Source organism: Ammodytes marinus (assembly GCF_949987685.1).
Source record: "Ammodytes marinus genome assembly, chromosome: 6".
Taxonomy (NCBI): Eukaryota; Metazoa; Chordata; class Actinopteri; order Uranoscopiformes; family Ammodytidae; genus Ammodytes; species Ammodytes marinus.
In genome coordinates this window covers 14,922,951-14,942,997 of record NC_137235.1, presented here as the reverse complement: position 1 = coordinate 14,942,997, position 20,047 = coordinate 14,922,951, and the positions used below count along the sequence as shown (strand labels likewise).

Below are 20,047 nucleotides of genomic sequence, written 5' to 3'. Positions count from 1 at the left end.
TTTTCTCCATTTATATTATAAAGCAAAAGGATAAGGATGATGTGTGTCAGGTGTTGGGTTCATCAGTGTCCACTACAAATTGAAGGTTCAAGTTTTATGGTATTTCAGCTTCGTTTCGAAGTGGAGTGATATCCGTTTCACAGGTTCTTCTAAATATTGCTTTTTCCGGTGCTCCATCGTCCCTGCTCTCTGCAGGTCAATGTCCTGTAAAAAATGTGCCTTTTCTCTTGTAGAAATAAATTCAAGACACTGTTCAGCTACATCTATTAATCCTCATGAACATTTTTACAAAATTGCAATGTACAGTAACAGTAATCAGTGCTAACTGAAGCGCTAAAGCATTTGTACCGTAGTCATAGCAAAAACAGTCCTTGACATTGGAGTCACATTATTTACAGCCTCGACACCTTAGATCACAAACTGATGAGGGAAGAAATGCACTACAGTCCTGTTGAGACTCACGTTGCTACAGAGGTGAACATACATGATAAAGGGTGGAACAAACAGATCATATGCATCATTTGTTCAGGAAAGAGACGCTTTGATGGAAACAAGACAGGTGAAAAAAAGAAGGAAAGACATTTCTCAGTCAAGTGTTTGGATGCAGGACAGATGAGTTGTCTGCTGAGGTTATGACCAGTTTCACTACTTTCTGATGCTCATTAAGTGTAGAGACAAAACATGTTCCAGTCTGTTGGAGATGGATATTCCAGTAGGTCAGTTTGTTTCTTCCTCAGGTGACGGGTCATTTCTTGGCCTTGCCTTTCCCCTTTCCTTTGCCCTTCCCCTTACCAGAATCTTCCTTCTTTAACTCCTTGGTGACTTTGGCTTTCTTCTGCTGCAATGAAAAACAAGGCACAAACAAGACGACTTATTAACAGAAAAAAGGTAAGAGATCAGCCTTTGGCATGGTCGCTGTTGGGAATCGACAGGTTGGCACAATTTCAATGCTCTTACTTTGATCATAGCGTCAGATTTGAGGCCCTCCTTCTCATCTTCAGACTCCTGCGATTCCTGCACTCCGTTATCTCCGTCCTCTCCTCCCATTTCGGACTCCCCCCCGCCACCACGACGGCCCTTCTTCACTACTTGCAGGGAGTACGGCGTCTGGTGAACTGTTTTGTTATAGGCCCGCGTGAATGCTGCCTTCACCTGGGAGGAGAGACGGACAGAATGCAAAATGTTGTACTCACAGGGTTCAACATAACTTTTTTTTCCTACTGGCCCGCCGGGCCAGTGGATCCGAGTTTTACTGGCCCCTTGTATATTTTCACTGGCCCTGCACACACTTTTGTTTTCTTCATAATTTAGTGTCAATAATTATAATACCTGTATTAGAAAAATAAAGAAAGATAACCAGATCTAAAGGGAATATCTATACTGTAACAGTATAGATATTCCCTTTAGATTTGGTTATTTTTCTTTTAGTTAATTATATGAAATGTTGATATTGCTCATACACATAATATAAAACCAGGCAAACATATTGAATTAGAAGCCTACAACTGAAAGTATGTTGAAGGGGTCGGCCAGTATTTTAAAGTCCAGTAGTTTGATGGTTGTTTTTATTCTTGAATTTGGGCAGTTTAATGAATAGTTCACCTGCAGAAGTCATGTTCAAACATAAAAAAAAAATAAGAGATGAAGGTCTGATCATTTTTTGTTGTGTGGTAGGCTGTTTTTATTACTTTCTCTATATGCATTAGGGATGTGAATGTGTCGACCGAATGACCGGTTTTCCACTTGCGCTCAAGTTGACTTTAAAAATAGAATAGAAATCCGAAAATCAGTGGGTTATGCCGTTTTTTTAATGGGAGATTTCACCGTGTATGTGAGTTCACGTCTGGTCGTGAGCGCGCTGCAGGAGTGTCACTTCTCCATGAAGTGTCAGCTTCACTATAAGAGTCCGGTGTGGGACCATTTTTTCAAACTATTGATAAAAAACAATGCAGTGCAAAATATGCAGCATAAGTTAAACGCTCGTCTAAGACTATGACGTTAAATCACCTTAGAAACACACAATGCCTTCGTCCGATCACAGCAGCGTTTCACCGTGTGATCTCGCCAGCGAGTGAGCCGCCGCGCAGATGAACTGTGGTTTGTGGCTAAAATAATAACCGGGGATATTCTCCCCGTTAGCGATTTCAATGGGAAAGACGTCCGCGATCTGATTGAATGTCTCGAGCCTGAAAACACAGTGCCAAACTGCGCGACTATAGGAACTGTACAGTGAGCGGAGTCCCTCCGTTCGTTTCTGTCTACAACCGACACAATCACCGGAGACGCATTCACAGCGTTTAAATAACGCCTCTCATTTGTATTACCATTGGGGCTTGGATGCAAATACTGTAACATTACGGCGGCAGATAAAGGAAAAGCGCAGTTATCATTTTCTGCACCTCAACCTCTGCTGTGGGAAGAAAGAAAGGGGGCAGAGTAAGTCGATCGATTTGTCGACTCGCAGGCGGACGGTAGGCAGCTCTGCCAACGGAGCGAGAGTGCAACCGCTTGTTGCTCCGCCTGTCAAAACGCCCACGCATCGGTTGTCCACTGGCCTTTCATTAAAAAATATATTTTATATTAGGTTTATTATATTGAGTCTTAAATAAACACTGCTTTCATTACGACTCTGAACGCGCATTTCAATGAACCATGATGTAGTCTACAAAAAGATACTGAACTGTGATTGGCCAGTCACTGGCCCGGGCGGGACAGTGACTGGCCAATCAACTTGCCCTGGATATGATTTTACTGGCCCCGGGCCATCGGGCTATACGTTATGTCGAACCCTGACTCAGTAAGGCCGGTTCTTTTAATACCTCATTGCCAGACATATCGGGTCAAGCTACACCTTAAAAAAGGGATTGCAATACTGTGAGAAATGTTGCACTGGAATTTGATTAGCATAAATCTGCATGACATTTTAAGTATTATTGCTTTTATAAGAATATTGTTTGCAAAAGCAAATAAAATTAATCAATGTGTCACGCAATAACATTCAATTAAAAAGCTGCTATGTCATTATTTTAATACTAGGGCCCGACCGATATTGATTTTGGAGTGCCGATGCCGATTATTTTCAGAGAAAAATTACGATTACGATTAAATCGGCCGATTAAAAATAAAAATAATAATCCCCAAATATTGGAAAAAAAAATAAAAATTAACCCTTAAATATATATATACCTTTTACTGTTGAAAATATGTACAGGAACTTTTTCTTTATTGCAATACACTTTGTCTAAAAAAAATAAAGTGGAATAAATATGTCTAAATTCAGACATTATGCATTTTATCTTACTGCACCCAACCCTCTGGAACTCCCTCCCCCCAAACATCAGCATCTCAGACTCAATAAACTCATTCCAAAGTCAACTCAAGGGGGCACCCGCCCTTAGCTCAGTTGGTAGGGCGTCCCCCCCATGGGCCTCGGCCAGCAGGTTCGATCCCAGCCCGATTCCAACCCTCGACCAGGGTTCGATTCCAGCCCGCGGTCGTTCTCTGCATGTCACTCCCCTCTCTGCCCCATTTCAACTCTGTCTCTACACTATCAATAAAGCATAAAAATGCCATCTGTATTTTGTTTTCTTTTTCTACATGTATGGTTCTCTATGATATAAAGTGTTTTTGAATGACCTCCAAAAAAGCACCATATAAATTCTATAAATTATTATTATTATTATTATTATTATTAACTGTCAAGCGATGACCAATGCCTCTGCTATTGGTTGCAGGGGGAAATTAATCCAATGTATTACACAACACACCTGCTGCTGCTGTAAATAGGCTATAGCATTAATGCTATTCAATTAGGCTACCTCCAGGGCAGAAATACATTTCACACATGATTGCTTAAAAAAATAATAATAATAATAATCGGCAAAAAAAACGCCGACGCCAATAATTTCGAAATATGCCAAAATGGGATAAATCGGTCGGGCCCAATTTAATACATTTATAAATATTGAAATAACTACATGTAATGTGAAAAGCCTTGCTGGTGCAGCTCATTGGAAGTGTTTCAGCATCTTTCAGTTCATTGTTTCAGTTTTCTGGACAACATCTTCCCTGTTTTGGATCACTCTCAAAGCATCATTTTGCATTTTGGCCGCTGTTTTCAGTGAAAAAGCTGTTACACAACCTTTCTTAACACCAAACAGCAGACAGACACACACACATCACTAAAATAATAATCATATTCCCCCTCCTGCCTCTTGCTGACCTTAGAGTCCAGTTTGGAGTAGGGGTCAGGCTGTCCTCCCCACACGCTGACCTCCATGACACTGTCCACGTCCTCCTTGATGAGCTGGTAGTCATCCAGCAGCTGCACAGCCTCTCCGGCACCCTCTGCTCCGTGCCTCTGCAGCGGGCTCAGCAGCGCCTGACGCATGTAGGGCAGATAGTCCAGGTTCACCGCCTGTCTGGTGCTCAGAGTCCTGCAAACAGCAAATCAAAACACTCAAACATTCAAGTCCAATTTGTGTGTGTTTGACAACGTGAGAATAGCTGGAAGACAGCGGAGACCTGCTCACTTTAAACTCATGTGCGATGCCAGCTCCTGGACGATGCGGGCATGTTTACTGGTGGAGGAGTTCTTGCCGAGCCAGCTGGGGAAGGTGGGGAACTGGCTCATGTAGCCTCTCATGAGCTCACCTGGCAGCACGCTGGCATAGATGGCCTACGAGCACACACACACATACACAGCAGCAAAATGATGAATCTCAGACTACCCAACCCATGAGCACAGGTGTATTTACAGGTATTTAGACAGCCAAAGCCAGAGAGTGTGAGTGTGTGTCACCTGGGTGGGCAGCAGTGACCAGTTCTGCCCGGAGCGGATGCGTCTATCCACCATGTCCCCGTCAGAGATGGAGTCAGCCGTCTTGCTGAGCAACACCAGGTGGGACTTCAGATCCCCACTGTGAGAACAATCACAGACAAGACAATACAAAAACATTCAAGGAATAGTTTGATAATTTTTTATATTTATTTTCTTTTCTTGCAGAGGATAAATACCACCCTAAGGTCTGTGCGTGAATGGAGCAAGAGTCCCGGAGGCGGTCAGATTTGCTGAGTTTGGCATAGATAGTTAAAAACTGTTGGAAACTGCTAGCCTGTCTCACCCGGCAGCCTTTGGCCGAACATGCACGTAGTTCTCTTGGACAAAGAGGGGCGCTAGCGAGTAGTCGTGGAAGAACAGGTCAGACTTGTCGATGAGGCTCATGTGGGCGGTCTCGTCTCCGGCAGCGAACACCTTCCTGCACACGTCAAACGGCCCCATCTTCATGTCCTTGCGTGCTCTGTCTGCGTCAGACTTACACTGGTCGTACGTCATCAACTTGTCTTTGACCGACCACATGCTCAGGTTGTGGATCACCTGGATGAAAAACAGATGGCGTGGTGTGAGAGAGGGGGAAGACAGAGGCTGGCAAAGTACAGACAAAACCTCAGCAATGAACTTTGATGATAGAAAGAAGAAAAAAGCCTGTGCACTGCGCTCGGGCTCCAAATGAGAAGATATCCTGCAAGTCCTCGTGTCTCAAGTGTAGCAACGAATGTGGTATTTTTTTACTTGATGTTTAGACTTTTATGATATTTTGTCTGCTTTACCTGTCGGACATCCTGATTGGAGGCTAGGATAATTTCGTTAAGAGCTGGGGGCGGGATCTTGATTCCTTCCTTGAAAGCCATGGACATCATGGCTGCCTGAAACATTTAAATTAATATTTACAAGGTTACTTTGTGAAATATTTCATGGCAGTTGTACTAGTTGGATTCATTCAACGTCTCGGCGTTTTATTGTCACATGGTGGGGAAGTGTGTGTGTATGTTAGCGTGCCTTGATCTGTTCAACCCGCGGTCTCTGGACGCGCAGATCGAAGCAGTAGTTGGCCAGTGACCTGATCTTCTGGTGGTTACGGTCGTTGCACATGCAGATGATGGGAATCTTTGAAGTTTTGATCAGGCCAATCATCTCCTACAGGAGGCAAGATAAGAGGTCAGTATCAAGGAGACGACATGTACCCGTCTACATTCTGTCATTGTCAGTCCCCATAGAAGCCTCTTCAGATTATGAGAATCTGGTCAGAGTATAATAGTGTGTGTGTTTGTGTTGTTTTTATTCTTACCTGGATTCCTCCACGGTCTTCATTGCCAGCCATGCCATCGACCTCATCCATGATCAGGACGTGTTTATTAGTCACCGTCTGAGACGTGCCTGGCAAAACACACAGCAGCAGTTTCATTTACCACATGGTTTTCATTAAAAGCATGTTAAGTTAACAAGAACAATTGATTTAACTTCTGCTAGAGAAAAAGTTCACGAATATGTTGGGGAAAAAAAAAAAAAAAAAAAGAGGGGGTCACCTTTGTAGAACTTCTCAATACTGGTGTTGTTAAGTGACTCTGCGACCACTTCCTTCAGGCTTTTTTTGCTGCGAGTGCTGCTGGCGTTCATCTCCACGTAGCTGAAGCCCAACTCCTGCAAGAACACACAAAAACACATTAGAGAAGCAGAAGAGACTTAGATCGAATGAGCAAAACGTTTCAATGACAAAAGCAGCCTACAATGTGCCCGTGTGTGTTTCTTTTCATACTGACCTCACAGACCAGGGCAGCTGTGGTGGTCTTCCCCACTCCAGGAGGTCCAGAGAGCAGAGCAGCTTTGAATGCTGATCCATCATCTTTCCCTCCTCCAAACTTACCGAACCTCGATGCTGCAAAAGAAGAAGCAAATGCTCTTCAAACACAGACGCATTTTTATCAGATTTTAAATTCATAGAGAGAAATATAGCCCTGGTATTTTGCTCTAATCTTCACTCATCAAAATACAACGGTCTGGGGGAGTGCTCGTGGTGTAGTGGTTAGAGAGCCCGACCCATAGAGGCTCAGTCCTCAGTAGCAGCAGACCACAGGTTCGAACCTGACCCGGGTCGTTCTCTGCATGTCATTTCCCTTTCTGCCCCATTTTATCCGTCTCTCCAAACAATCCAATAAAGCATAAATATGCCAAAAAGCAAACAAATAAATAAATACAACGGTCTGTTTCTAACCTGGTGGCTTAGAGGCGCCCCCGCTGTGGTGTTTGTACCAGTTCTGCAGCCAGCGCAGCAGCTTATTGGCACAGCTCTGGTCTCCCTGCTGGCCGATCACAGCCTTCAGTGAGCGCGGCCGGTACTTGTCCACCCACAGCAGACTGGCGCCCTCCTCGCTGGCTGAACGCGAGGACGTGGAGGAGGAAAGGCCCAGCTCCCTCCGGGCTGTGTGACCCGAGCCTCTGCCGGGTGGAGTGCCGCCATCTTTGAAGCAGACTCTGTGGCCTTGTTGTGCCATGCCGGTCTTTGACGGGCTGGGGGTGTGAGGGGACCTGGAATTCCCCTTAGACGGAGAGATCTTCTGGGCTTTGGGGGTGCTGCCCTTTGATGTCTTGCTGGGGGAAGTCTTGGTTTTTGAGGCTTTGCTCTAAAAAGAATAAAATAGAAAAACATCCAAGTTACAGCAAATCAAAATAATATTCATCGCCATGTGTATGTTATTATTGCAGTTCAAGACCAACTGACATGAAGCTGCATGATTTATTCCGCTACAGAATACAGACATGAATATAAATGTGAGCGCTGACCTCAGCCTCTGCAGCGATCTCGTACTTGGACTTCTTTCCTGGTTTGGTTCTGATCAGCTCCAGCATACCATCCTCATCCAGGATCTTGGTACCCAAACTCTCAGCCTAGAGGGAAAAAACAATACATATTGTATTGAACTGACTGACAAGATACAGGGAAATGGTACAGAGAAGAGGCAGGGAAAGGAAACTAAGTCTAAATGAGTGTGGTTGCTGCTGCTGCTTGAATACTTTAATAAATAGGGTAGTTTTACTCAGTTTCTTGTGTTTTTTTAAACAAATGTGCACCGATTGCATATATTATCTATTCCTGAAATTTTAACGCTTGTTCCGCATGTGTCCCTACAGTTTCAATGTTACTCAGATGATTGCTATGTCAAATCAATTGTAGATTTTGCTTTATGATGGGTAGAATATTTGGCTTTTAAAACAATCCCATACACATCCATGACATTTATAACAGCAGGCCAATTCAAATTTTTAAATGCTTTATATTAGACACCGATCAACTATGAATAGACTCATTATGATGGCATGTACAATTTATCAGTTTATCATACATCATTTATCATACTTTAATGTATTCAAGCCTAATACAAAGGTATTTTTCAGCTGTTGTTTTCACATGAGTAGGAATTCATCAATAAAAAAATCCCAGTTAATCAGCATCACTTGCTGGTCACCTTCTCAAACTTGGACACTCCGCTGTCTCTGCCCTGCACCAGGTAGGTGGTCTTCTTGCTGATGTTTCCTGTCACTTTTCCTCCGTAGCGCTCGATGAGGGATTTGGCATCATCCCTCTCCATGGACTCCAGGACCCCTGTTAGCACAAACACACAGCCCTCCAGACAGTTCTCTGCACCCTGGAACAAAGCACACACACACACACACACACACCCACACACACATAATGTGGTCAGTGAAAACAACAAGACAAGATAGTGCTCAGCTAAAAGATGAATTGGGATTCTCTCACCACCAACAGTCGGTGCGTTACCTGTGGGATTTCCTTTGAGCCCAGAGCTCTCGGTCCATCTCTGTTGAGGAAGTTCCTGAAGGCTAAAGCGTTGCCCGCCTTCTTCCCTGCGTCATCGGGACTCGTACTTGCGCTCTGATCAGATCGGGGAGACACATAGAATGACGGTTAACTTGTTTTTTTAAATAATAAATGTGTTTCACTCCTTTTTGCTTTGTATGTATGTGATGTGTTTATGTGCTTTGAGTTTCTCTTTCACTTCTCCTTTGGAGACTAAAATACTTTATCGATAATGCACAACATGACTGACGGATGAGGCATCTACAGCTCACCTCAGGTTTCTTGGGAGAAGTTTTCATTGTGGAGGCCGTGGCTCCCGTTTTGGGTGTGAACTTCTTGTCTGAGCAGGGCAAAGCGAGGGGCTCCTTTTTGGGAGAGATTTTAACTTTTGTGGGCGAAATTGGCGTTTTGCTCTTTGGCATTTCTTCTTTCACTTCGTCCTTTATCTTCATCATGGCCAGTTTGGAGCTGACTTTGACAGGGGCGGGGCTCTTCTTAGGGGACGGGCTGATGATGTCGTCCGATACGCTTCCCCTCCGGCTGCTCTTTGACGGGCTGCTCGTGTCAGCAGCCACAGAGTCTGTGATGCTCTTTTTGGGAAATGCGGCAGTGGTGGGTTTTTCATCAGAGGCTTTGCGAGCCTGGAGGAGGACAGAAACAAAATATGTTTATGTCACAAACAATAACATCAAAAGTGAACGTGCCTTTGTGTCTCTGTTTTATTTGATCACCTTCTTTGCTTGAGGCTCTTCATCCAGCATGGCCAGTGTTCTGGCAAACTCCTCGTCCTCATGGACCAGCTTTTCCATCTGAGTGAAGAGGCAAAAGCGTGAGAATGGGACAGCAGAGGGAAAGCTCAACTATGAGTAGGGTCCGTACTAAGAGGTTTCAAGGTAACAGCCTATTTGGCCACCTTTTCCTGGTAGTTTTAAATTCAAGCACATAGGCAAAGCAAGTAGGGGAGAACGGGGTAATTTGTCACATGGGTTGGATGTCACATTCGTTATATCTCGCCACCAGAGCGCGCTAGCTCTGAAATGTTGATATAAAAAAGGTCCAGAATTGGGATCAGAGGTCACATACATAGACTTCCTTGGAGGAAGACAGCTGCATTTCAGGTGAGAGGATGTTTTGTGTTTTTCATGTCAAATTCAAAATATTTTGCTTCTCAGTATTTTTCTTCTAGGCTTTTACACAATGGGTTTATAACAAAACACTTGTTACCCTCAGAAAGTGTGAAGGGTAAACTATAGTTTAGATTGTGGTTAGCAAGCTAATTAGTTGTCAGATGGTTGTTGGCCTTGATGCTAGCAAGAAATTCAAGTTGGGGTTGGTCGTCAAATTTTTTGGGGGGTTGGTTGTCACATGTTATCTCAAGGCTGCAGCCAGAAAAGGAACCCAATAACGAAATAAATTGTCAAGCTGTATCCTCACTGACACCCCAGAGGAGGAAAGAATAGAGCAGGAAAAGGCAGCTAGCAAGCAAAAGAAAAAAGGGCAACAAAATCAAAACAACCCAGTGCATCCCAAACTAGACCAGCTGCCAAGGCTACAGAACGTTATGTAGGCCTATTTGTCAACTTGACAATGCAATTAAACATTCAAATTTGGTTCTGCCTCCTTGCCTTCTTTTTAAGATTTTTCCCATTAAGATAACATTGTGACAAACAACCCCATAGTGTGTGACAACCGACCCCTTGATGGGGTTGGTTGTCACAATGTGTCAGAGTGTCTTTGATGGTAAATTACTTCTTCATTACAATAAGTTGGAAAAAAAGAGAGACACACATTTCTAGCCAACACCTTAAGCTTCAATTTAATGTAGGAATGGCTATTGACAGATGTTTTGGTGATGAGCAATTCTCACTAGAGTAAAAAGTGTGCCTACTTACCCCGTTCTCCCCTACAACTTGTTTAAACTTTAACAGCTAAAGCAAAGATTAGCAGCCGTTCCGTCCACCAGCATACTGTACCTCCATGTCTTCATCCATCTGTAGCTGTCTGGCGATTTGCTCATCACTCATCAGATCATCGGTCCTGTCCTGCTTTGGAAGAGGAGAAGATGAGTTTTTAAAAAGTAATTATGTTGTAAAAGGATCCTTATCAGATAGTGTAAAGAAAGGGGGAAAAAAATCAATCTTGATAGTTTGGGTGAAAAAGCAGGACATAAGCGCAAGTGTTTGAGAGAAAGAAAAAGTGAAACAGAAAATAACTCATCAACAACACTCACAGCCTTTCTTTTAGTGCTGGCTACAAGCTTCTTATCCGAGCGCTGAATACTTGCGCTGCCGAAGTAGTCCATTACAGAGGTGGGGGTGTGTTTGGGTTTAGGAGGTGGGGCAGACTTAGGGGTGACGGGAGACTTCAGCGCAGGTTTCCCCTGTGTGGGGGAGAGCACGACTGGAGACTTCACCCCTTGTTTGGCCCTCGGACTGGCAGCCTTTGCATCTGGCTTAGTCGTTTTGGCCGAGCCGTTCTGCTTGGATTTAGAGACCTTCTTCAAGGACTGAAAGGTGTCACTGTCTGAGTCTACAACCAAAGAAGACAAATATCCTATCAGAACACATTTTCCCAAAATGAAAAAAATGAAAAACATCAGACCTCATCTTCAAGTTGACCCATGACTACATTGCCCAGGCGAGGCATTTTTATCTGCTGTATGTCGTATGCTAAACCAGGGAACCATTACCTGTTTCAGAGACATACTGCACAGGATCTTTTTTGGGAGGTGGTTCCGTCTTCTTTTTCTCTTTAGGGGATTTCTTTGACTTCTTCCCTGGCTCCTCGTCCTCCGAGTCTGGAAAGACAGAAACACAAGATGTGCAATGAAGAAAAGAAAGACTAAGGGAGAATGAAGAGCAACGCTGTTGATCACAGCTGATCTACAGTTTTAAGGTAAACAAATATTTTACTGGAAACACAAAAAACAAATAAATACTACCCAGAAAACTATTTAGCAAGGCTCCCTTACCACCCGTTTCCTGAAATACACAAAGCTCGAAATGGCATACCTCCTTGCTCATCTCATTAAACGGAAGGGCTCATTTTCATTTGTTCAGCGATTCGTGTCGAGAATGGATAACAAAAACACGCGAGAGGCACAAACTGGAGCTGGAAACAAATTAACTGTGAGTTCATCATTGTGCAAAATCATGCGTACCTGATTCTATGACTGCATTCTTCTTTCGCTTTTTCTCACTATCCTTGCGTTTCTCCTCAGGTTTGGAGATTTTCACCTGAAGCATAGCAACCAACAAAACAATTTAAAAAAAAATCTTCAATTGCTTTGGGTTGGGGACAATTTTGCATAAAACATGATTTCTTTGGTCCAGTAAAATAAAACAAATGTAATCTGGTGTTTCAATTTTGTATTTCAAGTCATTCAAATACACAATTAGAAAGCAATAATAATAATAATAATAATAATAATAATAATAATAATAATAATATCAAGTAAACGTTGCAAACATATAAGATCATGCCATAGTAATCCGTGTGACATTAGTGTGAGAGGAATCTGTAATTTATTTTAAAAAGATGCTACCAATTATTAAGTGTTTGTAAATTGCAACGCCACAAAATAAAAACTATTTTTTTTTGCCTTTGTCTCTTCCTTTTTCTTTTTCACTTCCTCGTCTGAGGAGAGAGGATTTTTCTTCTTCTTCTTCGTCTTCTCCTCTGTTGTGATGTTTCCATTTGGGGCTGGTTTCTGCACCGCAGGCTTGGCTGAAGTCGGTGCAAAGAACCGCCTGATGTCCTGTGTGCAAACGAACATGTTAAGTGAGTTTGTTGACTGATCTCACAGATAACTGAAAAGTGATGTTTGACAGTTTGAAGATAACACTGTCTGACATTGGTGTGCATCATTTAAACAGCAAGGGAGTAAACCGTAACACAATGACGAAAGTAAACACAAAACACACGATTATCACAGCGTGTCCTTCACTCATTTCTAAATTAACAGCTTGACTAGGTAATCTTTAGCTGAGGCTAACTCTGCGCACTACACTGCTCTTTATAGCAAAACAGCATTATTTTCGCTTTATCTGACCAGTTTGATAGTATAGACAGCGTGCAGTCAGGACAGAAAAATAGTTGCACTTTGTAACGTACCATTATTCGAGTTTTACTCGCGGTTAAGTTGCAGGTTGTATTTCAGAAAAGTAATGAAATCATGAAATCCTTCTACTGCTTGGCGCGAAGTTGTCTGTGGTCGCCCGGAGATGACGTTCACAACCGGGAGTGTGCGTCTGTGCGTCACTCAGCATGCGCTTTGTTTTGTTTATTTTACTTAACAAAAACTAAAAATAGAGAGAGAAAAGCAAAGATATCAAACAAAATATGAACATATAATGAATAATTAAAAGATGAGAAGGGGCCAGAGCAAGGGGCGTGGGAGAAGGATTACAAATGGAAAGTAAATACTTTAACCCTCCCTTTTCAGGGGTTTACAATTTTTTAAATATAAAATTGAGACTGATAACACTTCACAAAATCGAGTTAATATTATATATAATATTTTAAAATGGGTACATTTAAGATCCCTTTTGTGATGTAAATGTACTTTATTGAACACTTGTGGGTGTGACACAACCACATTTACTTACTTGCGACAAATGCTGGTTGAAGAATGGGATGCCATCCTACAGCAGTGTGCCCCGTGTGACAAGCACGAGGTGCCAGGCTGTATGGTTCTTCTTCCAAATGCTAGACCACTGTTTGTTAAATGTATGAATTGATCAATTGCCAATTTATCTTGTTTCTTCAGATTTCAATCATCCAATCCAAACGACACAAAACGACCCTCTTTCAATAAGAGGAAATTGAATAGTTCTGAAAAATATGCTTTCCACACTTACTTTGGTGTTTCATGTCTACATCAAATGAATAGGCTGAAGCATTCAAGCAAACTGTCAGTCACACTGTTCACTTCCCTTCCTTTACCTGCACACTGAGTATCATGGTAATATGTGACATACATGTTAAGGAAACATTTTTAAATTAAATTCAAGATGTGTGAATCCTGTCTATGTCAGAGTTTTTTCCAATATTACATTGACACATTTTTTTCTTCTTCTCCAAATTGTGTTGCATCTTATTTTACCTTTATATTCATATTGCACTGTGACAAACTGCTCCAACTGCATGCCATCATACTGATAAGACTGTTGACCATGTTCACATTCATAGGTAAATGTTTTAGCATGCTAATATTTGGTGATCGGAATTAGTTTGGGGTCCCCAGATTCATAAATAATTAGCCTAGTTATTGCATTTCAGGTATATTGTCCCTGGTCCCCAGGAGATTAATGTACCAACACGAGTGAATTGCTATACTTTTTTTGGCATAGTTTGTTCAACAGGGTTCATGGTAGGTGGTCTTGGTTATTTCAAAGTCAGAAGACCTGAGTTCTCTGGCAGTAGGATGAGGGGCAAACTATAACAAATACCATGTTGGGCCATTGAGCATGGCAAGGCAACAGCTTGTACTCTGTTAGCTTAGTATAAAGACCGCAACCAATGGGGACTGATAGCCTGGAATCTCCCAGAGAAATTGTGCGTAACTAAGCAGCTAAGTTACAACTGCTGCATAATCTTCTGATCTTGGCGAGAAAGCAATAACGTTCCGTTTTAAATTTCTGAAATTCATTCACAAGTTCTTTAAACTTAACTTCTTCTGACTAGACAGCAAACTAATAAAGTAGACAAAATATTCAAAAGACTTTGAATTGAAAAGTTGGTAGTTTTATTGGTCATAACAGGCAGGACATGGGACACTTATTCGACCTCTTGCTCCACCACAGTAGTCCTCTCGCTGACGTAGATGCCGTCCAGGAACTTCCTGATGTCTTTCTTTCTGACTGTGGTGGCTTGTTGGATCAAGGCCGCTGAAAAGCACCCCAAAGAAAAAAAAAAAGACGAGTGTGAATGGAGACCTGACCATGTGCTTCAAGTAGGAGAGTTTAAATTAAATGTTTTATAGCACAACATGCTTAATTACTGAGGCCTGAGTCTCAACAACATGAGCAATAATCAAAATGAAACTAAGAACGCTATCAGCAAGTAGTAAAAGACTTGTAAAAGTGTGGAAAAACTAGAGGCATGTTAAACACTTAGAAATATACTTTTTAACCAGATTACAGTGAAAAGAAAATGTTGGCATTGCAGAAAGACATTAAATTGCAGACATCTATGAAACAAAGAAATGGAAGTAAAGAAAAAGACAAACAAGTCCTTGCATCGCAGCCAAGACATCGGACAGTAAAGAACGGGCAAGAAAAAGGAAACAAATGCCAATAGGGAGGCTTCGACGGCATTGTCTAACCTCTACGACTGCAAATCCACAACTGTTCCCTTCTCAGACACGTAAATACCATCCAAGAACTTTCTGATATCCTTATTTTTGACTGTGGTGGCCTGTTGGATCAGAGCAGCTGGAACAGAGAGGTAGGGATGATGAGCACACCACACAGGATCACAACAATTACAGGGAAGTTGGAGACATACAGTGCTGTCAGGAAATACTAGTGATATTTTCGTTTTGGCTCTGCATTTCAAATTTGAAAAGGAAATGACTGTCAATTTCAGCTTTTAAGGCGCTTTTCAGCCAAATAAAATGTCTTATAAAGTGTCTTTTATAGAGTAAACCCACTATTTTAAGGGGACCAACATTTATTTTTTGCATATTCTAATCCGATGTTGTGAATAAATGTCTATTCTGGTGAATCTTTACCATTACTGTTCAGCAGCCAGATTCACTTGCTGCTTCTTTTAGGGGCTGAAACATTCTCAACCCAGATTGAGTTCAGGTGACTTATCCACCTTAGACTATTACATATATCATTTTAGGTTCTTGTTTAGGATCAATGTGCCTTGAAAGTCAGCAGTCTCACTGTTCAATTTAAAGTCCATTGTACTGGATTACAGAGCCAAACATATCCTACTTACAAACACTTCACTGTATACCAGTGGACCAAAAGGGTAGAGGGGAAATGGGATGGTTCACTTTAAAATATAGTGGTCTAAAAACTAAAGCTGACAGAATGATGATTTTTGGTACAATGAAGAGAATAAAAAGGTGCATGACATTATAGATAACAGAAGTCAGTGGTCACAAGATATATTTGAGGTATGAGATGTTTTGTTAAGCCACATCATCTTGCCTTTTTCCCGGTGAAATATTTTAATAATTCAATCAATTTAAGAATCCAACATTAAAATCACCCCTCTGAAATGCTCACAATTCAGCACATAACATAACCTTTAAGGGGAAGTTGTAAGTTGATTTTGCCATACTATACTACAAGAAGCCACAAAAGTTCAGTGTCTTCAATTTTGCCATCAACCCATGTATACTAATATAGTGCAGGAATTAACAACACTATACATTTCAAATCGCACAATTGCTCTACATCATAACTTTTAACACATTCAAAAACTATCAGTGCACCTTTTACATGAGGTAGAGTGTTACTTTATGTGACAGGAAAAGTAATATCTGCCATTTTACAGCAGAAAACAAATGTCATTTTGACATTACTGGGGAATATAGATTGGAAGAGGGGTAAACACATGGAAACAGGAATAACTACACCGCCATAGGGGAGGGAAGGGGATTGGTACCAGCTAATCTGCCAAACATGTCACCAACTGATTTCCTGATATGTTGTTGTGCATCCCCTCAGTTACATTAGTAAACCTTGTGTTTGAAAGTATAACACCAAGATGCAAGACTGCATCGCTGAACTGAAATATTTCAAATAATGACAAGCAGCAGAACATTTGGGGAACAGTCAATTCTGTTTGCCATGAAAAACAGCTGTGGAGAGAGAAACAGAGCACAGCGTACCTGAGTTTGACACCAACTCAATGTCATTACCCTCCAGTATCAGCTCATCCTTCTGGGCAGTTGAGACTGCACAATTCACACCTGGGAGACGGCGGGGAGCAAACGGAAAAACATTGTTTTAATATTGACAACTGTAGAAAAAAATACTGTCACACATTATCAAATCTAGGAAGTGGTGAAGCTAACTGCACCTCTACACCGAACTATCAAAGCCGAGGACAAATTGAAGTGCAAAATGCCTCTCGTTCAGCCAAACAAGCCGAGGGGAAATTGATATTTAAAAAAAATCTGAACTGAAGTTACTTAACATTGAATCCACTTGAGTTAGTAAATTGCATAAAAATCAAGTTTACACTATAAATTAGTCTTCAGTCTGAAGTAGGGTTGCTGAAAATTCCCGGAATTGACCCTTTTCAAATCCCGGGAAAAAAGAGCCTCCTCTCGGGAGATCCCGGGAATTTCCGTTAAACCGGAAGTGCCTTTTTAATACTTTGTTTTGTACCCACGTACTCGGCCGAGTGGTTTATTGGGCACGTTATAGCCTCATAAGCCCAGGGCAGACTGGATGCTAGCTCTAGAATGAACTAAGGGCATTAAAAGTTAAGTCATCTAAAGGCGTTTTCAGACGGGAGGAGACGTTCCGTCTGTGCACTCGACACGGACCGGCGGAGATAGGATGCTCCGCGAGGAAACGCCGTGCGGTAACCATGGAAACAACTTTTGTTTACAACCCTGTGTCGCTGCTGTCAAATATTTACTCATATTGTTAACATTTGTTTAGTTAATAAGTGGATTAGTTATTCAGTTTGGTTTGGTTTAAATGTCTACTTTGTGGATTAGGTCTAGGTTTCACTTTAGTGTTTGGTGGAAGGAACGGGGCGAACAGCGATGCTCCAGCTGTTTCATCTCATTAGATTCATGTCACTACAAGAGAAAGCAGCAAAAGAAACAGACTGCTTTATGTTTATCATACAATCTTGACTTGAATACAGAAGAATGGTGAATATCACCATCTCATTGAGGAGAGAAAAGTAAAACACTGTTCAACTGTGCCAAGCTGCCAGCGCGTGTGTGTGAGAGAGGAGCACAGACGTGACAGTTTAGCTGTAGTGCGGCCGCTTGTCGCTCCGTCTGTATAACTGCGGACTCTCTCTCTCTCCACTCGCATGTCAATAGCTGCGTTACAGACGTAAAAACAGCCGCTTGTCGCCACGTCTGTAGAACGGTAGTGCGTCTCTCTCAACTCGCATGTCATTGAAAATGTATTACCAGACACGTCAAAAGCCTCCCTTCTGAAAAGGCCATGATGGCGAGAGTATATTTAATTAGTAAAGGCCACTATTAATGAATTAAAAGAATAAAAAATACGGGAGGACGGGTCCCGCGGCCAATTCCCGGTACTCCCGGACTGACTCATTTCGCGGGAATCCCGAAATCCGTCCAGCAACCCTAGTCTGAAGTGTTTCCACAGACAATGCAGTAATTCTGTCCTCAAGCTATCCAAACAGATCAACCTTAGACTTTGGAAAATTTTAAATGGGAATTTTCTCCACATCTGGTCATTTTCCCCCTAAAGCCAAACAACAGATATTTACTTCATCACAATTGAAGTACTATCCCAATACAGTTATCGATCCCATCCCTATTGACAATTTTTATGTAGTCATTCACGTTCACCACATTACACAAACCTGGATCTTTCAGAATATCCCACATTTTTTCAGGACTTGTGCACACGTCCTACTAATAACTACAGTATATCCATAACTTGCAGTCTACTCACCAGCCCTCATTCGGACACGGCGGATGTACTTCTCTCCCAGGAAGTTCCTGATCTCGACCAGACATCCAGTCTCCTGAATGACGACGTTGATGGGGAAATGGGCGTACACAGAACGCATCTTGTACCGGAAACCCTGCAGCCAGACAGATGGGGAGAGAGTGAATGAGCAGAACCGTAAAGGGAACACAATAGAAATAATGGGCTGTGTGGCTTTAATATAAACCAAATACACCAATCCCATCATGACAGCTGCACACAGAGCTTATACTTTTACAATTAGCCATTGTCCAAACCTCGGACACCACCAGACAAAGTGAACTCTTCTCTCACCAGAGTGACTCCCTTGATCATGTTCTGGACGTGGCTGCAGATGGTGCGGACTGTGGCCAGTTCCTTCCTGTTACCCCACCATTTGTCCACACGAAGCTGAGGAAGAGAAGTTCAGAGACTCGCATCATTGACATAGCCGGAAAACAAGCCATTTAAAGACGTCTCCAGCATCCAATATAAAAATATATCTACACTACCAAAAAAGTGAACACGTCAGCTTTAATTACCAACTCTTCATATTTGTCTCATCTATATCATGTACAACAGAATATAGCATGTGTAATGATAGATTCTTCATTATTTAACCTCAAACATTTGTCAAAATGCTGTGAATAGATATCTATCATCTTTGACATTCTGTAAGAACACTGCATTCTGCTGCCTTTTGAATTATTTAAAAAGAATTGAGACAACTTAAAATGTCTTCCATTACCGTTCAACAAATGTCCCTTCAACGAATTAACTAATACACTAATTAGGATAATGATTTCCTGAACATCAAGCAAAACATGAGGGTACACTCTGTCAGCCTGCCTGCACATCTGTTATAGCCCAAGAGACGACTACTATACTCTCCATTATACATTGCATTTAATGTCACATGAAGTTAAAAAAAAAACTTTAATGCCCCTTACCTTATTCTGTTTCTTGCCTAGCAGGCTGAGCTCCAGGTTGATGTGGTTGAACTCCCTGACGAGTTTGCCACGGGGCCCCTTGACGGTAACCGTCCGCCCCTTCAACCTCACCTCGACTGTGCCACCACAACAGGACAAAAAAGAAAGCAGGGGTTAGATGACAGGCAGGTAAGAATACAGGTATTTCACCCAATAGCCCTCAGAACCACTTTTTACTTACCATTGTCGGGGATATCGACAGTCTGACTGCTGAGAATGGTCTTCATTCTATAAAGAAACAGACACCCAGTGGGTTTAATGCTATGGATCTTGTTTGCATCGCTTATAATGCATGACTCCAGATAGTTTCACTACTTTTCACTTCAGTAGTGAAGCTGGATTGAACTGCAGTAAAATACTGTGCTGAACTAAGACGAATTATATGAAACAGTGATTGTGGGTTTGCACCCGACAGGTTTCTGACTAAAATGAGGACACTAAACTGCAGCAGCTGAGTACAGCCACACTGAGTTACCTTAACTAGCATTTGGGCTACCGCTAGTGGGAAGCTACATTTAGCAGTGAGACAGGTGTTACACGTTACACTAAACCGGTACAGTTCGCCAACATCATATTTGAAGACGTAATGCACAGCGAAAACCATACGATTATTATCTTTAAAGTTAAACGTGACCCGCTGAGGCCCTTCGTACGGTCAGCGAAGCGGCGTGAGGCCTCAGACAGACAGCGGATAGATGGAAAAACAAATTAACATCTTTGCCCATAAACCTAAAGTTAAGGCAAAATACAGCTT

At 42.1% G+C, this 20,047-nt stretch overlaps 2 protein-coding genes across 2 annotated transcripts; both read right to left on the bottom strand.

Moving 5' to 3' along the window:
* Positions 1-10: 10 nt before the first annotated feature.
* Positions 11-12,880, bottom strand: rfc1 (replication factor C (activator 1) 1). The gene is made up of 23 exons (XM_080029771.1): positions 12,771-12,880; positions 12,259-12,414; positions 11,818-11,893; positions 11,347-11,454; positions 10,888-11,186; positions 10,631-10,699; positions 9,389-9,466; positions 8,930-9,298; positions 8,619-8,732; positions 8,305-8,484; positions 7,622-7,726; positions 7,053-7,461; positions 6,601-6,716; positions 6,367-6,481; positions 6,129-6,217; positions 5,840-5,977; positions 5,611-5,706; positions 5,124-5,377; positions 4,802-4,919; positions 4,533-4,678; positions 4,223-4,436; positions 958-1,152; positions 11-838 (listed from the first exon to the last, which is right to left on the bottom strand). The coding sequence occupies exons 1-23, from the start codon at positions 12,771-12,773 to the stop codon at positions 746-748; spliced, it is 3,540 nt and encodes a 1,179-aa protein (XP_079885897.1). The 5' UTR covers positions 12,774-12,880; the 3' UTR covers positions 11-745.
* A 1,500-nt stretch (positions 12,881-14,380) lies between these two features.
* On the bottom strand, positions 14,381-19,608 carry rpl9 (ribosomal protein L9). The gene is made up of 7 exons (XM_080029969.1): positions 19,475-19,608; positions 19,255-19,370; positions 18,620-18,715; positions 18,290-18,422; positions 16,507-16,587; positions 14,983-15,091; positions 14,381-14,545 (listed from the first exon to the last, which is right to left on the bottom strand). Exons 1-6 carry the CDS (start codon positions 19,518-19,520, stop codon positions 14,985-14,987), a joined length of 579 nt encoding a protein of 192 aa, XP_079886095.1. The 5' UTR covers positions 19,521-19,608; the 3' UTR covers positions 14,381-14,545; positions 14,983-14,984.
* Positions 19,609-20,047: the final 439 nt, after the last annotated feature.

Bases quoted from the DNA above. Each gene is read 5' to 3' on its own strand.
- rfc1 (XM_080029771.1), bottom strand. The intron at 8,733-8,929 runs GTGAGCTGTAGA...CGATCTGATCAG, and splicing joins CTTCTCCCAAGAAACCTGAG to AGCGCAAGTACGAGTCCCGA. The intron at 5,707-5,839 runs GCACGCTAACAT...TAAATGTTTCAG, and splicing joins CGCGGGTTGAACAGATCAAG to GCAGCCATGATGTCCATGGC.
- rpl9 (XM_080029969.1), bottom strand. From the start codon at position 19,520: ATGAAGACCATTCTCAGCAGTCAGACTGTCGATATCCCCGACAATG. The intron at 19,371-19,474 runs GTAAGTAAAAAG...GTGGTGGCACAG, and splicing joins TGTCGATATCCCCGACAATG to TCGAGGTGAGGTTGAAGGGG. The intron at 18,423-18,619 runs GTGAGAGAAGAG...GTCTGGCTGCAG, and splicing joins TGATCAAGGGAGTCACTCTG to GGTTTCCGGTACAAGATGCG.